Source organism: Blennius ocellaris, assembly GCF_963422515.1.
Source record: "Blennius ocellaris genome assembly, chromosome: 9".
NCBI lineage: Eukaryota > Metazoa > Chordata > Actinopteri > Blenniiformes > Blenniidae > Blennius > Blennius ocellaris.
The window spans coordinates 28,678,567-28,696,134 of NC_137658.1; the positions used below are offsets into that span (position 1 = coordinate 28,678,567).

General features: G+C 43.5%; 1 protein-coding gene across 4 annotated transcripts in view; it reads left to right on the plus strand.

Annotated features, from left to right (window-relative positions):
* The window catches only part of csnk1a1 (casein kinase 1, alpha 1), a gene marked incomplete at its 3' end in the record, with an annotated part of 52,273 nt that overhangs the window by 14,762 nt on the left and 19,943 nt on the right, over positions 1 to 17,568 (plus strand). Inside the window, exons 3-10 of one of the 4 annotated variants that reach the window (XM_080502699.1) lie at positions 3,961 to 4,087; positions 4,387 to 4,485; positions 12,208 to 12,291; positions 15,486 to 15,625; positions 16,122 to 16,200; positions 16,406 to 16,480; positions 16,556 to 16,662; positions 16,937 to 17,085. In XM_080502699.1, the coding sequence (XP_080358825.1) occupies positions 3,961 to 4,087; positions 4,387 to 4,485; positions 12,208 to 12,291; positions 15,486 to 15,625; positions 16,122 to 16,200; positions 16,406 to 16,480; positions 16,556 to 16,662; positions 16,937 to 17,085 (860 nt within the window). Of the gene's footprint in view, positions 1 to 3,960; positions 4,088 to 4,386; positions 4,486 to 12,207; positions 12,292 to 15,485; positions 15,626 to 16,121; positions 16,201 to 16,405; positions 16,481 to 16,555; positions 16,663 to 16,936; positions 17,091 to 17,568 lie in introns of those variants that run through there. The other 3 variants (XM_080502701.1, XM_080502700.1, XM_080502702.1) reach the window with 3 other exon arrangements.

Below are 17,568 nucleotides of genomic sequence, written 5' to 3' on the forward strand. Positions count from 1 at the left end.
TGTTTGGAGAAAGAAGGATGAGTACAACCCAAGAACACCATCCCAACTGTGAAGCATGGACGTGGAAACATCATTCTTTGGGGATGCTTTTCTGCAAAGGGGACGGGGCGACTGCACCGTATTGAGGGGAGGATGGATGGGGCCATCTATCGTATGATCTTGGCCAACAATCTCCTTCCCTCAGTAAGAGCATTGAAGATGGCTCGTGGCTGGGTCTTCCAGCATGACAACGACCCAAAACACACAGCCAGCGCAACTAAGGAGTTGCTCCGTAGGAAGCATCTCAAGGTCCTGGAGTGGCCTAGCCAGTCTCCAGATCTGAATCCAATAGAAAATCTTTGGAGAGAGCTGAAAGTCCATGTTGCCCAGCGACAGCCCCGAAACCTGAACGCTCTGGAGAAGATCTGTATGGAGGAGTGGGTCAAAATCCCTGCTGCAGTGCAAACCTGGTGAAGAACTACTGAAAACGTCTGATCTCTGTAATTGCAAACAAAGGTTTCTGTACCAAATATTGAGTTCTGTTTGTCTGATGTATCAAATACTTATGTCATGCAATACAATGGAAATTAATTATTTAAAAATCATCCACTGTGACTTTCTGCATTTTTGTTTTAGATTCTGTCCCTCGCAGTTGAAGAGCAACTTTGATACAAATTACAGATCTCTACATGCTTTGTAGGTGGGAAAAGTTCAAAAATCGGCAGTATATCAAATACTTGTTCTCCCCACTGTACATGTGAGTTAAGCCATGACATGTGAAATCACACAGCCAATCAAATCTGTGTATTTCCGGGGCAAAATTTGACAAGGTTTACAATGGACAAAATGAGAGAAAAGATGGAATGAAAGAGAGAAAAAGACAGATGAGATGGCGGAAGTTGAGGAAAAATGGGGACCAGATGGTGCCCTCAAAAGGGAGAAGTGATAATGGAGCAATTAGCCCTGATGGACAGTTATTCCTGGCCATTCTTACTGCTGGAAGAACCAAACCCGTGTCTGATTGGCTCAGAAAACTTCACACTAATTAAAGGGTAAAACACCATGAGATAAAACGTAAAGCTTTTGAACTGACTAACCACTGAGATCAGAAACGTGTGGAGTGAATATTGGTAGTCAGAGTAGTATGACCAGTCCACCAAGATCCTTCACACATTCATTCATTCAGATGGACTTTTTTAATGAACTGAATGTGAAGCAACTGTTTTGGGAGCTTCAGCTTTGGACTACAGCTCTTCAGTTCATTAAAATTCATTTCTCATATCTCATCGTCAGGAGATTGTCGCAGGAAGTCACTCAGACTTTAAGTGGGGAAATGTAGCACCTCTCCTGGTGTTAATGGTGGATCTCCAAGCAGTTCAATCCTGAAAGAAGCAGTTTATTAAAACTGACCCTGACTCCAAATGGTCCCAAGACTCTTCCCCAGGCCTGAGGAAACTAGTGCTGTACAGGACACACCACTGCCAGGCAGCTTTCGCCACAGTGAAACTGGGCTTCCTCCTTGATGAAGAAAGTGAATTTTTCTCCAAAAGTCCAGAAGAATGTTTAGATTTGTCCGTACAATGTGTTCCATCGTTCTGAAATCAAGCACTCTATTTCGACATGCACAATTTATTTAATCTTTTTTCTCTCCTTTTGAAAATGAGCCTGACATTTATGTAATAATTGATAAAACACATCAGCAGTCATACATATACTTTCAGTTCCATGATAATAAATAGTCGAGATGTTTTGGATTGCTCTGAATTCATTTGATCAAACAATCGGCTTTTGAGTCCATGCAGATGTTGATAGAACTACGAGGCTACTGAATATATCCACCCATCTTCTAATCCTTGTCAGGATGCTGGAGGCAGGCCCAGTTTATTATGGGTGTGGGCAGAATACAACTGGACCGGTCTTCAGTCTATCACAGGACGCACAGGGACAACCACACTCACTCACGTTCACACCTAGATGCATTTGACCTATTAACCTCATGGCATGTTCCTGGACTGAGGGAGGAAACCGGAGTATATGTGAATATTTTTCACACTCATTAGTTAGACATTCTGGCCTTCCATACCCTTGCATCAAGAAATGTTGTCAAACTGGACCTCTGAACATTTTATTTCAATACTCCTGCTACAGGAGAAAAATAGTCCCTTTAGCTAGTGGATGATGGGGATTTGGAGCTCAGCACAAGTGAAACTAGATGAACTGTTTGAGACGGACAACAAATAGAAATAGGTGGTCTAATAGTAAAATGACGAGTCGACTAAAATACATCCTGTTGACAACTTTTCATTGTGGACTATTTATGACAGCTCTACTGTAAAGTTCAGGATGACTGCACAGACCTTTGTCTCCTAATAGCCAATGCTGCACTTGCTGCTGTTATAAAAAAAAAAAAAAAAAAGTTGCCTCGTTTACATTTGGGTATGTTTTTTGCATCAAGCCTAACTTTGATTTGAACCTGGCATTCTTCCACAGATGAGTCAGTCATTCTTGTGCCAAGTCAAAGCCTTCACCTGGTGGTAAACTACTGCTAATTCTGTTCCCTGGTGCTACGTTGACTTGACCACTACTGGAGATATTATAGATATGTGGTGGATTCAAAATCAGCACTGGGTGCAGAATAGACTAGTTCTTAGCTGAAGGGTCGGAGTTGCTCCTGCTTGTTGAGTGAAAGAATTAAATGTTTGAGTCTGGCACGCTGGTGAGCCTGAGCGCTCAGAAATAAAGGAGTCTATCAGAAAGGCTGATCCGGGTATTTATCAAACTGTAAGGCACTCAACTCCAAAGTTCTCATTCAATATCAAATCATAAAGATATTTCTGTTGAATGAACTGTTCTTTGCTACAGGCACCATCTTTTGAAGAATGATGGATTTCCCTCTCCTCGTATTGTTATTGAGGCATAGTTTGACATGACGGCTCTTTTCCTCTTGTTACTTTAAACATTCTGTGGATGGAATCATATTGTTCCATGTTACCACCCATCTTCAGTGTCTGCTGCTTCATCCAGGTCCAGTACTTTATAGAACCCCCCCTTGTAGTGAACCTGCTGGCTCCCTCTGCTACAGACTGCATGATTTGTGAAGACTCCTTTACTGAAAAGCTTGTGACATGATTCCCATTTGTCTGTTGACCCACTGAACCACTGTTCAAAGACTCCTAGTACAGCTGTCCGTCTAAACCTTTTCAGAACATTTGGTACAGATGATCATAACTTAAACCAAACTAATGTTCTCTTTTAAAGACAGGGAGTAGGGTACAGTAATAGGATCCCAGATCGTGCGAGACAACCATTTACCATCCATCCATCCATCCATTGTCTACCGCTTTATCCAGGCCGGGTCGCGGAGGCAGCAGTCCGAGCAGAGTTGCCCAGACTTCCCTCGCCCCAGACACTTCCTCCAGCTCTTCCGGTGGCACTCCAAAGCGTTCCCAGGCCATAGAGAGACATAGTCCCTCCAGCGTGTCCTGGGTCTGCCCCGAGGCCTCCTACCGGAGGGACATGCCCGGAGTACCTCCCTCGGGAGGTGTCCGGGGGGATTCCGAAATAGATGCCCGAGCCACCTCAGCTGGCTCCTCTCGATGTGGAGGAGCAGCGGCTCTACTCCGAGCTCCTCCCTGGTGACTGAGCTCCTCACCCTATCTCTAAGGGTGACTGAGCTCCTCACCCTATCTCTAAGGGTGACTGAGCTCCTCACCCTATCTCTAAGGGTGACTGAGCTCCTCACCCTATCTCTAAGGGTACCATTTACATACGCAGTAATTGGAAGACAAATGAACTACATTAGCTTTTTACAGATGTTACCAGAGTTATATTTCTCTCCATAAACATTGTGGCTCCTTTGTTTGCCATCTCAATTATGTGTGTCTCCTTGTTTGTTGTAAAGTAGATGTTTTCATCTAACTTGTCTAATGTCCTCTGTCTATTTAAAGGTCAGTGTTTAAACATGTGCCGTTTTGTCACCAGGTGGTATGGCCAAGAGAAGGACTACAACGTCCTAGTCATGGACCTGCTTGGACCCAGTCTGGAGGATCTATTTAACTTCTGCTCTCGCCGCTTCACCATGAAAACGGTCCTCATGCTGGCAGACCAGGTAGCCCACTAGCACTCAGTCACTTCCCCTACAGTGGACATGCTGGAGACGCGTGGACCACCGCATGTAGCAGTGGTTGCTTCGACTTCACCAGAGAACTACGTAGAAAATTCCAAGCTTGAACTACTGTGTATTTCACTTTCTCAGCACAATCCTGCATGATACCAGAATGCCTGCCTTTCATTTAGTGGTTAATTTGCTGGTCCAGGCTGTGAAAATCTATAGAATTTCAGTGGAGATAGAGAAGGCAGAGCAGTGTATCCAGATGAAACATTAACCCCAGTTGTTTTCCTCTTCAGATGATCAGCAGAATTGAGTATGTACACACAAAGAACTTCATCCACAGAGACATCAAACCAGACAACTTTCTCATGGGCATTGGCCGTCACTGTAACAAGGTAAGACCCGTCCAGGTGCCACACTGTCCTCATGTCTGCCTGATATACACATGTAGCTTCATTAATGGCCTTATCCCGAAGAAGAGTCTTTTTTCTGTGTCTTATCACAAAGAATATTCAAGTGGCTGCAGATGGCAGCGCAGAACTGCAAAATCATGTGTTCAGTTTTTTGGCCTGATTTTTAAGTAGTATATTTGCCTTGGTCTGGCAAAAGCTGACAGTGATCGCTCCTTATATTAAACAAACACACCGTCCGTGGATATGTTGATCTGTTGTTTGCATCTTTAAATATATTACCATTGCACAAACTTATCCCATCTATGCACTGATATTGTCCAAAAGTAGTAATCGGGAGTAGTGTAGTGCGGAGTCGCTAAAACAGAAAGCGAACTGACACATACAGTAATCCCTGCACTGGAACATTGCACAGCCAAATGAAGCCAATAGTTTGTTAACCTCCACCAACCACATGAAGCCGACGCTTTGTTAACCTCCACCAACCACATGAAGCCGACACTTTGTTAACCTCCACCAACCACATGAAGCCGACACTTTGTTAACCTCCACCAACCACATGAAGCCGACGCTTTGTTAACCTCCACCAACCACATGAAGCCGGTGCTTTGTTAACCTCCACCAACCACATGAAGCCGACACTTTGTTAACCTCCACCAACCACATGAAGCCGACACTTTGTTAACCTCCACCAACCACATGAAGCCGACGCTTTGTTAACCTCCACCAACCACATGAAGCCGGTGCTTTATTAACCTCCACCAACCACATGAAACAATGCTTTATTAACCTGCACCAACACATGAAACAATGCTTTATTAACTTGCACCAACCACATGAAGCCAAGTCTTTATTAACCTGCACCAACCATAAGAAGCTCGCTTGGTTAACTTCCACCGACCACATGAAGCCAACGCCTTATTAACCTGCACCAACCACATGAAGCTGGCACTTTGAATATTAACCTTGGACAACAACTTTCAACATCTGGAGGGAATATTGTGATTAATGGCTTCAAAGGGCCCTGAAATAAAAACAACGTACTTGGCTTCTTTTAGTACACTCGTATTTAAAAATTGAGGAGTTGATAGAGAAAACATCTCTAAGTCCAATATGTATTGTTTGTTCACTTTGGTAGACTCGGTGGAATAAATCGTTTGTCTTTGTGAAAGAACTTTATGAAGAAGCAGACTTTGAAGCGTTTACTGTTTGAAAACTGTCTAGCCTCACATCACTATGAGATGCAGGTTTTACATGGATTATAAACCAACCACAGGAGTGGTTCACTCCTCTGTTACCCAGCGCACGCTACAGTAAAGCTGAAATCCCACCGAGTTTTACACAGAGTGGGACGCAGCTTCACGGATGTGTGAATCACCTGCTGACATCGTTGAACTGCTTTCATTGTTTTGATGTCAGTATTATTCTCGGTGAGCTGGTGTTTGTAAACGTTGATGTCTGGCGCCAGAGTGGCTGCGTCGCTTTTGCAACAGCTTTGCAAACATTGCATGTTTCAGTCTTGCTTCGAGGTGTTTTGAGCGTAAAATATTTTCAAACAGCGGACATGTAGTCATGAAAAGTTGAATAGCCACAGAGCTACTATGTTAGCCTGCTCGCTGGTTGCAAACTGTGGAATGGATTTCCTGACTCATTACTCCGCGTCTCATTGAGACCCGCCTCCATTCAGGAAATCCATTCCACAGTTTGCAGCCAGCGAGCAGAGAGGCAGGGAATCCCTTGTTGAGTCATTTCAGCATACAGTGAAGCACAGACGAGGCTTCTCGGAAATTTCCTGTCCATGAATTACGTTGGTATTGGAACCCGATTCTGGATCGGATCGTCCCCATCCCTACTGTGGACCGTCAACATTTCAATAAACCCAGTTAACAAAACAACTTGTGAGCGCAAAGCAGCGTATGTAAACAATGGGAGGGTTTACGGCCAATTGATTATTTCAATATTGTGGGCATGTCAAGAGTGACGATGGTCACTACCAATCAGCAAATGGCTGCATTGTCAGTCCTCCCTATGAGACCCCTTGCTTAGTGCGAGGTACCTCAATGGAGGGGGGACGGATATCGTAACGGTTAGTTTTTTCCATACCACCCACAACTTTGTCAGTGGGGCCTGTGCAGTGACGATCATCACTGACCAATCAACAGACGGCTCCTTATGAGCCCGTACCGATGTGCTAGCAATATCAGCTGATGGGTTACCAAAAATCACAAATGTTGGATACGATTGTTTTGGTACCATCCACAACTTTTGTCATTGGGCATGCACGAAAACCCATCCTGTGCTGTACTGAACTGAGCAGTTCAGTCAAGGCTCCAGAATGAAGAATATGTATTTCAGTCAATTCTGAAAACTGTTTTTGTTTTGAATCAATGAAAAAATGTAATTAAACATTTAAAAACCAGTGAAACTTTAGTTCCTCCAAAAAATAATTATTTGCACTCCTTTAAGAGTTTATTTCTAGAGAATATGCTTGTGCAACTGCTATGAAAGAAAAGAACATGTGTGGTTTACAGGAGTTCATGTCAAAGTTAATTCATACTGACGACTCCATATCCACATGGCCTCAAGCCAAGCTCGCTTGGGTGGGGAAAATGTTTCCAAAAGACCAAGAGATTCCTCTCTATCTCAGAGTGTAGCTATACTGTAGAAATAAGTTACCTATCCATTTAGTCTGTCAATGTGAAAAGTCCAAGCCTGCTTCCTCCACAATATCTGTCACGCGCCCTCTTGAAATGTTGGTCCATTTGTGTCCTGTCATCTTCGTCCTGACACTGCAGACCCTCTCCAGAGGCTTAAGGAGCTGAAATTGGAGCTTTCCAGTTCAGATTGTCTGCAGGTTATACCGCCAGGAACTGGGTACTGCAGATTATTGTCACTTTTGGCCACAACCTTTCCTTCAGTTCCCGACAATCTGTGCAACACACGGCTACCTGCTCTGGTCTCTTTCACTGGGATTCCTTGGGACACTGAGCAGTTATGTTTGCACCAGTGGGCACAAAGAAGCCCTTCTTCCACACAGGGAAACAGTTGGATTTTGATTCAACTTTACCTCTGTTTAGAAGTCAGGGCTGGGCAAAACGTTTATAAAATTTGTAGCTAAAAATTATTATTTTGCAAACTCGACCCCCAACCCCAGTTGCTGTTGCACTTTTGCTTAAACCTGAGTAAAGCTTAGCTATGAGGACAATCACAGCAATAAAGGTTTACTTTTGGCAATATATCTGATGTATGCACGCATTTTAAGTGCATCAAGAACAATATCGATTTTTCTTTTATAAATTCAGTTTTTTTTTTGGGGGGGCTAAATCGCCCAGCCCTAGATTAAGTACATTAACTGCAGTTGAAGATAATGGGATTTTATAAATGCTGAATTTAAAGTAATTGGATGACTCAATCTTCATCTGACCCACATTAATGGGCATCCTCTTTATGCTCCTCACTCCTCCAACAGTCACCATTCTGAAAACATTTATGAGATATAATTTCCCACCATGTGTCGGTGGTTCACACTCCCAAGTAGAAATACAGACAGGAGTGCTTTTTCATCAGTGCATCTTGTCATTCATCTGTTGGTCAAATATTCACGGAAAAACCACAGCAAATGAACTTTCCCCATCTTCTCATGTACATAACTGTAAACCAGCTTTCAGTCCTTTAGTGTTGGCTCTATAACAGATGAGACGTTGGTATTTGTGAATGTATCCTAAACATTTCCACCCTGGAGGGAACTGCACCCTTTAGATTGCAGTTTGAACTCTGACCTGTCCATTTAACTGATCACTGGTCAGACTTGATGGGAGAACATGTGTGGTTTGTGTTGGAAGTGAACAGAATGGATATGGCAAGCAGTGCTGCTTCTCATAAGCTGTGTTGTGGATTTTGATTCAGTAAGTGAATCTGAACTGCAGGCTGGAACTGGTGTTTATGTACTGTCTGCCGTCCTGTCGATGGACTGACCTTTATCACTTCAAGTCTTGTGTTTTATGTAGGTGAACTCTAAACTTGTTGCTGTGAGTTTCAGATAACAGCCGCCACACTTTGCTCTCAATTTCTTGTTTGTGTACACTCAAAATGATTGCACTCTTGTTGGAAAAGTTTTTTTCATGACACACATTTACTATTATTAGCGTTTATTGGTCAAAACCCAGCTACACCTCACATACAGTGGGGAGAATAAGTATTTGATACACTGCTGATTTTTGAATTTTTCACACTTTCAAAGCATGTAGAGGTCTGTAATTTGTATCAAAGGCACTGTTCAACTGTGAGGGACAGAATCTAAAACAAAAATGCAGAAAATCACAGTGAATGATTTTTAAATCATTAATTTCCATTGTATTGCATGACATAAGTATTTGATCGCCTAGCAACCAGTAACAATTTAGGCTCCCACAGACCTGTTAGTTCTTCTTTAAGAAGCCCTCCAGTTCTCCACTCAATACCTGTATTAACTGCACCTGTTTGAACTCGTTACCTGTATAAAAGACACCTGTCCACACACTCAAACAAATTCCAACCTCTCCACAATGACCAAGACCAGAGAGCTGTGCAAGGACATCAGGGATAAAATTGTAGACCTGTGCAAGGCTGGGATGGCCTACAGGACAAGAGGCGAGCAGCTTGGTGCGAAGGCAACAACTGTTGGTGCAATTATCCGAAAATGGAAGAAGTTCAAGACGACGGTCAATGGCCCTTGGTCTGGAGCGCCATGCAAGATCTCTCCTCGTGGAGCATCAATGATCATGAGGACAGTGAGGGATGAGCCCAGAACTACACTGCAGGACCTGGTCAATGACCGGAATAGAGCTGGGACCACAGTCTCAAAGAAAACCATCAGTAACACACTCCGCCATCATGGATTAATGTCCTGTACTGCACACAAGGTCCCCCTGCTCAAGCCAGCGCATGTCAAGGCCCGTCTGAAGTTTGCCGATGATCCAGAGGAGGAATGGGAGGTCATGTTGTGTGATGAGACAAAAGTGGAGTTTTTCTAAACCCCACTCACCGTGTTTGGAGAAAGAAGGATGAGTACAACCCAAGAACACCATCCCAACTGTGAAGCATGGAGGTGGAAACATCATTCTTTGGGGATGCTTTTCTGCAAAGGGGACGGGGCGACTGCACCGTATTGAGGGGAGGATGGATGGGGCCATCTATCGTATGATCTTGGCCAACAATCTCCTTCCCTCAGTAAGAGCATTGAAGATGGCTCGTGGCTGGGTCTTCCAGCATGACAACGACCCAAAACACACAGCCAGCGCAACTAAGGAGTTGCTCCGTAGGAAGCATCTCAAGGTCCTGGAGTGGCCTAGCCAGTCTCCAGATCTGAATCCAATAGAAAATCTTTGGAGAGAGCTGAAAGTCCATGTTGCCCAGCGACAGCCCCGAAACCTGAACGCTCTGGAGAAGATCTGTATGGAGGAGTGGGTCAAAATCCCTGCTGCAGTGCAAACCTGGTGAAGAACTACTGAAAACGTCTGATCTCTGTAATTGCAAACAAAGGTTTCTGTACCAAATATTGAGTTCTGTTTGTCTGATGTATCAAATACTTATGTCATGCAATACAATGGAAATTAATTATTTAAAAATCATCCACTGTGACTTTCTGCATTTTTGTTTTAGATTCTGTCCCTCACAGTTGAAGAGCAACTTTGATACAAATTACAGACCTCTACATGCTTTGTAGGTGGGAAAAGTTCAAAAATCAGCAGTATATCAAATACTTGTTTTCCCCACAGTATACCCCTAACATCAGCCTCAGTTCCACCAAGGAGTACGTCCCACACAGGGTTGGGGTGGGAGGGTATGGTTAAAATGTAGGTGGGGTTGTGAACGACGCAGGGACATGTCAGGCAAAGAACATGAAAGTGGTCGGTAGCAGCCGGTGTCACTTGGCGACAACTCTGCCGCTGTCTGTCGTTCTCTGTGACGCAGCACAAGATTTCTCATTGTGAACAGCAGCATCCAGCTTCTGCTGAATCTCCTCTCGTTACCGAGAGGAGTGTATGCACCTCGTTAGAAGACTGTCATGTTGTGTTGTGTGACGACATTTCAATAAACTGAGCTAACAAAACAACCAGTGAGCGCAAATCGGCGTATATAAACTACAACAGGAGGTTTTATAGCCGATGAAATATTTAAATATTGCCTCTAAATCAAGATTGATGATGGTCACTGCCAATCAGCAGACAGCTGAATTGTCGCTCCTCCTCACAAGACCCGTTCCTCGGTGCTCGATACCTCAACAGATGAAAGACGGAAAATCGTAGCCGGTGATCATGTTTATTTCCGTAACATCCACAATTTTCGGAGTGGGACCTTGTGAAAACCTGTCCTGCCCCCCCCCCCCCCCCCCCCCCAGCACAAAAAGTGCGGTGGGACAGCAGCTATCTCGGCGATTTTCTATTTAGAAAACTTCCCATGTGTTTACCTCCAAATCCAGTTCATCATCCTAGGTCCCTCTCTAGACATACACAAGCTGGCATGGCAATTAGGCCAGAGTTAATGGCTTATTGTCTTCCGGGTTTTTTTATGTTATAGTGTATCTAATATGGCCTCTCTGCTCATTTGTACAGCACTTTCTTTGTCTTGATTGTCTCACTTATGCATCGACCTCAAGTTGGCACAGTGTGATGCTCATGTGGTCCCTTGTATTTTGTTTTTAAATAGGCCGTACTTGTCTCAAAATGGTGCTCGCACAGCAAGAAAAAAGGCGTCTATATAGTACTGTTTATTGTTGTGGGCTAATTTGAATTAGTTCTGTTGTCCTGCAGTCAATGTAATTGCCTGGTAATGTGTACCAGAAAATCAATGTGTGCAAACTGGTAATCCGTGTGTAAATGTTGTGCTCTGCAGTGAAGAGAGCACATTAAAATAGAAAAATAAAGTTGAACACGGACCAGCTTAAAGCAGATTTTACTGTACTGCTGTGGATGATTTAGAGGTTTCTCGGTACGTCTAATTGAAGTGAATGGATCATCAGGCCTCATAACTGCATTCAGATCAGGTGTTGTCCCACAGGAAAGCTTCTAAACAAGAAACTCAAGGACCACTTTAAAAAGCTGGACAGTAAAGACCACACCAGAGAAGACTGATTGTTTCTACTGTAGTACAGCGTTCATGTGTCTTCCACAGGAATAAACAAATGATCTTAGTTTTTCATGTATACTGGAGACGGGCATCGTCTCCAATATCATGATTCCACCATTTCTTAGGGCTGGTAAATGATTTCTCTCTGTAGAAGCATTTCACATGTTTTCTTGGTAAGGAAGAGACGACTTGTGACTTGTTTCCTATTTAATGCCAGAAACTTCTTTCCCCTTCAAGTCTTTGTGAGCTATAACGCTGCCTGTCTGCCCGGGCCTGTTCTGTCCACATCAGACATAATAGCAAGGCAATTCCAAAAACACTTTTGTCTTTGTCCTGCTGTGGTACAGGGTTGATCTTTCCACGGTTGTCCCGTCCTCGAGACCGATGGCCAGAACGATCATATCTGTACCACAAGTCTCGTTGCCTCTGTCCGTCCAGAGCTGGATGTACAGACACTGGACTGGACACCGTTGGTCAGATAAGGGCTCGGAACACAATGTGGGTGCAGACAGATGTGCCCGTTGTACTTATGGTGACTGTGACTGAAGGTGGATGGAGGCTGTGTAATTTTGACCCCTGCCCCTTTACTGTCTGCCCTAGTGTTTAGACTCGTCAGTGGGGAAGAGGAAAAGAAGCTTGGCTGTTAGCTCTTCTCAGGACCCATCTTTCTCAGGATTAAACCAGGTGTGAGTTTTACCACAACACCAGCTGCCTCACAACAGCACTTGTTGCTTTGCAATCATGCTTAACTACACTGGTACAAAGTGAGTCAGTCCACCAGCACTCATCTCACACTACGCAGCACATGTACTCCATCCTTCTCCCGGTGTGCTCCTTGTCACAGTGGAGTAGGATCACAGACTCCAACATGTATCTTCTAGAGAAGGTTATCCCTGTTCTTTCAGATGTCTTGTTGTGCCACATGGGGCAGGAGCAGACTGCTCGGACAGTAACGACAGCAATCCTTACTTGTATTCAGTTTTAATTCTAAACACCACCAGTAACACTGCAACAGAAACTGTTTGACGACTACAATAAAGCAACTTGTGGTTCAAAAAGCCCCTTTACCAACTTAATGTCAAGTCATACAAGATGCTCACAGTCTTGTTAAAACAAAGCGTGAGATGCTGAACAATGTGAAAATAGAATCCATTACAACTTGGCATGGCCTCGAGTCCGAGAAACAAGTGTAGGAGCTGCAGTTTTCTTGAAGGATCCTTGTCAAGTTAATGTACTTTACCAGGAAGTGTTCTGCTGCTGCATCTGCTTCTGCTGCACAAACACAGGGTGATGTTATTCAACTATTAACACAACTTTCTTTTTTGTTTTGCAACTTCATGTCTGTGATGCAAGATCGGTGGTGTCTGTGAATGTTTGCGCAGGCCACACTGTTCACTCTGTAAAACCCTGAAAAGGAATCTGCAGACAGGACTCAAAGTGCATTGCATGCATGTATTTAAGGTTGGACTGGTAAAGTAGTTTGCTTCAGTTGTACTTGTTTTTCTTTTATCAGCACCTGATGGAAGTATTTTCCTGCAGGCGATGGCCTCTTGACGTCGTGTGTTGGACATTTTGATAGTTTTGTCTTTGTGAAAAGTCTGTTAAAATCAGAGGTTACTGAGTGTTTTCAATTTTCCAGTAGTCAAAAAGGGTTTTAACTTTGAGGATGTTAAATCCTAAATATGCCTGATATGTGATGTGATGATCACAGTTTTGTTGGAAACAGAATAAAACGCCACTGAGCTGTATGAAGCCTTCGTATCTATTGTTGTGAGTTGCAGTTCTTTGTGAAACAAGGGTCATGATTATCTCCCACCATTTACTTTATTTTCAGTCTCAGCCTGTCAACATTTCCTCTGGGTGTTGTATTCGTCAGGAGTCTGAGCTCTCAGAAATACCAGTCAGCAGACTCTGCTCCTCTTAGCACTGTTTTCTGTTGGCTCTGTTGACAGCTGCACCGACTTCCTTTGATATGCTTTCTCTGAACGTGTGATGTAGCTTTGTGAGCAATTTCGCTTCCAAACTTTGTCAGGATAAAAGTAAGGGAATAGGACGAGCTCTTCTTGCTTTTGCCATTGAGGCTTTGTGTTAACCAATCATTAATATCCCCTTAAGGTTTGTTCCAAAAGAAAGGACTGTATGTGATGGATTGAGGAATACTCGATTCAAGTAATAATATGAACTATCAAATGAAGTAGTATGACACCTGGCTGACCTTCAGCACCTGCAATATCAGGCTTGATGGGTATTTGGTGACATTCGGGAGTTTTTACCTGGTATAAATGTGGTATAAAACAAGCTAAGCGAAAGGTGGAGGCCCTGTGGAACACTTTTTGGAATATGGCAAACATCTGAATGTGTTTGAAACTGAAGCTTTTAATGTCAAAGATACCTGAAATTACCATTCCTTTGTATTTCAACACAAACCTGGTTGGTGGTTTTCCTACAGGTGATTCAAGCACTTTTACAATATGAAGTATTTTCAAAGCTGAGCACTGAAGCAGACGCATGTGGCTTCAGTCCTGGCTCATGTGTATAATCAAAATCTTTAATGAAGCGGTCTGAAACTGGCCCTCCATGACAGTGAGTGATGTAGGGATTCAAGAATTGGACTGTGTTACTGGAGCTTCTGTTCACGGCTCACATAAAGAAGCTCATGATCATAAAGTCCAGGCCTTGTTTTTCACAACTGCGGTGGTAACAGAAAGAGCTGGGGTCAAAACGGCAGCGGAGGTCGTGACAGGGTGGTGAGACAGGAAGTGTACCAGTCTGTAGGGAATTATTATGATTTAAAACTTCACATTTCCAATCAGTGAATTCTGGGGCTCAACCCCCCTAGCTCCACCCGACCAGGATCCTTGACGCTTGATCACTTCCACCTCCACCACGTTAGCAAGACCCTTGATCCCCTCCAACTCCCAAGACCCCCAATCCCCCACTACCCTCCCCAACAAGACCCTCGACCCGCACTAACCCCCAACACCCCCTACAAATTTCACCTTAGGGATTAATACAGTACGACAAATAAATAAATACAAAAATCTACCGTGCTAAATGTACTTGAATATGGCTGCCATTTCTATAACTATTAAATTAGTGAATGTACACCCAAACCTTAGGTTGGAGTAGATTTTGTTCTCCTTTACAGTGGACCGTTTTATCTTGGATCATTTTCTAGTTGGAGCCTTTTGAACGAGACCTTAAGAAGCGGTGGCCAAAGGGTTGAATGTCAGTGTCTAGGTGTGTCTTCTGGTCTACAGCTCCATGTCTGCTCTGGTATTTGGCTGTTAACCTTTAAGCAGGTATGCTGCTGAACAAGCCCACACAAGACTCCTGTCAGCCTTGAGCGTTGGCTGAATCATCTGTTCGGTTATTGTTGAGTAAGGCGGGCTTTGCTGGCTAGAGAACTGTGTTCTACAAAATCTCAACAGTTTGGATGAAAAGTGATTTTTGAGTGAACTCTCCAGTCTAAATTATTGACATGACTATCAGCGTAATACAGAAGAATATATGTAATGTGTAATTAAATGCAGTTGTACTGTTGAGTCTGTAAAAGAAACAATACATTTGTCAGATCACAAAAAGATATGTGAAGAATCATGTAAACTATAATTGGTAAGTATCTAATATAGGTCCTAATATCCTTAGTTTCAGTCTTGATTGAAGAGTTGAGTCTACCAGCTGAAGCCAGAAACTTAAGCAAGAAAGCACAAACACACACATAAGTGAAAGGATTTCAGTTAGTAGTCAAACAGTTGATGATTATTATAAAGTGAGAGTCCAGGCTAGTGGAAAGTGCTTTTATTAATGTTTTAATGAATGTGAGGGCCAACACAGTCTTCTAACGATCAATTTATTTCAATCTATCTCACCCTCAGTTGTTCCTTATTGACTTCGGCTTGGCAAAGAAGTACCGAGACAACCGAACACGGCAGCACATCCCCTACAGAGAAGACAAAAACCTGACTGGAACGGCACGCTATGCCTCCATCAACGCACACCTGGGCATCGAACAGAGGTCAGTGTGGACAATGAATCTGTCAGTCCTGACCATCAAACGACTTTCAGGCTCAGTGCAACAAAGCAAGCCAAACCAAACGTATTCCTGAGCTTACCTTCTCTGATCATGTGGATTTCAACTGATGCAGGCGGACAAACTTTAGCCTTCATGCCCCTTAATTTCACCAGTGAACATAACACAAAAACCTCCTGATAAAAAGTGATTGACATCTTTACGCTTTCTTTAGTGTAGGGGTAAAAGGGTACCAATGTAATGGTTCATGAAGCAAAATAGAGGGAAATGTTGCAAAAAAAGATTTTTTTCAAAGTCCTTTGTTTTGCAGCCATCAAAAAAACCTTCCCGTAAATAAATAAGGAAAGATTCAGGAATTGTCTGTGTAATGTTATTCTGCTGGCCAAATTAGAACTTGTGTTTGATGCCGCTAAGCTCATGACATTATCAGCATGCTGATCAGAGGCTTCTGGACTCATGAACTCTTGTCTTGTGGTTCCAGTCGCCGTGATGACATGGAGTCACTAGGCTATGTGCTGATGTACTTCAACAGAACCAGTCTGCCGTGGCAGGGACTAAAGGTCAGTATGCAATCCAGGACCAGCCTCACCCTGCACAGTGTCTGTCTCTTGGAGGTACTCTTATTTGGTTGTGCTATGTGATCAAAGAAAACACTAACATAGTTTTTACAGTGTCAAAGTTTAAAGTGGATGTGAGAACAAAGTGACGGGTCAGATCATTTCAGGGACTCTGGTGACATTAGATCTGTTTTGTGTTTTGTGTCAGGCTGCTACAAAGAAACAGAAGTATGAGAAAATCTCGGAAAAGAAGATGTCGACCCCCGTTGAGGTCCTTTGTAAGGTAAGAGTCCAGTAATGTGAATGGTCAGTGCTGTGTGCTGCAGGCCCACGCACCTCACTGAACACTTGTCTTCAGGGGTTCCCAGCAGAGTTCGCCATGTATCTGAACTACTGCCGTGGGCTACGCTTTGAGGAGGCTCCAGACTACATGTACCTGCGCCAGCTGTTTCGCATCCTCTTCAGGTAAACACACACAACGTAAAACCAGCCAGGGATGTTTATAAGCTACAAATGTGATAAATTGATGTTTTTGCCGAGCCCTACCCCACAGTACTGAATGTATGTACTGTTTATTTTCTCTTTGTGTAGGTTTCTTTCTGAACGTCAGTCAGTGAATCGAGTGATTGTGTTGTTCGTTGTCTGAATGGGTGAATGTGATGAGCTATGTAAAGCGCTTTGGGGCTGCTCATACAGCTATAAAGCTGTATAAGTGAAATCTATTTACCATTTGTTGCAGGACTCTAAACCACCAGTACGACTACACATTCGACTGGACCATGCTGAAACAGAAAGCAGCCCAGCAAGGGGCCTCCTCCGGGGGCCAGGGCCAGCAGGCACAAACCCCCACAGGCAAGCAAACTGACAAACCCAAGCCTAACATGAAAGGTTAGTAGCAAACAGCCAAGTGACGTTTTTTTACAGACGCCAATTGCGCACATATTGATTTCATATTGTATTTAGGGAAAATTAGACGGTGAAGTTCAGTGCCTTGTCCCAGTGCCCATTAACAACACATAATTGGACAATCCAAAATGCTGCTGGAATTAGGACACCAAAGCACCATGTCAGTTTGAGGAGGCACCCTACAAGAAAAGAAACTTGAGAAGATCAAAATTGGAACAATTGGTCTGTCTTGCAGAAGCAAAGACGTCCTTGGGGAATTTGACTACTAACTTTAATGTAATGTTATTCTGTTCCACTGTTGGTCCTGGACAACGGGCTTTCTCCGCTGTGACTGTTTTAATGCTGACCAACTCGCGCCTATTCTTCTGCAGTCTTTCCTCATTAACATCCCCTTTCCAATTGGATGGTGTTTCCAATATTGTCTTTGTTGTTCCCTCCTTACTAGACACTTGGTTGACTGTGTGA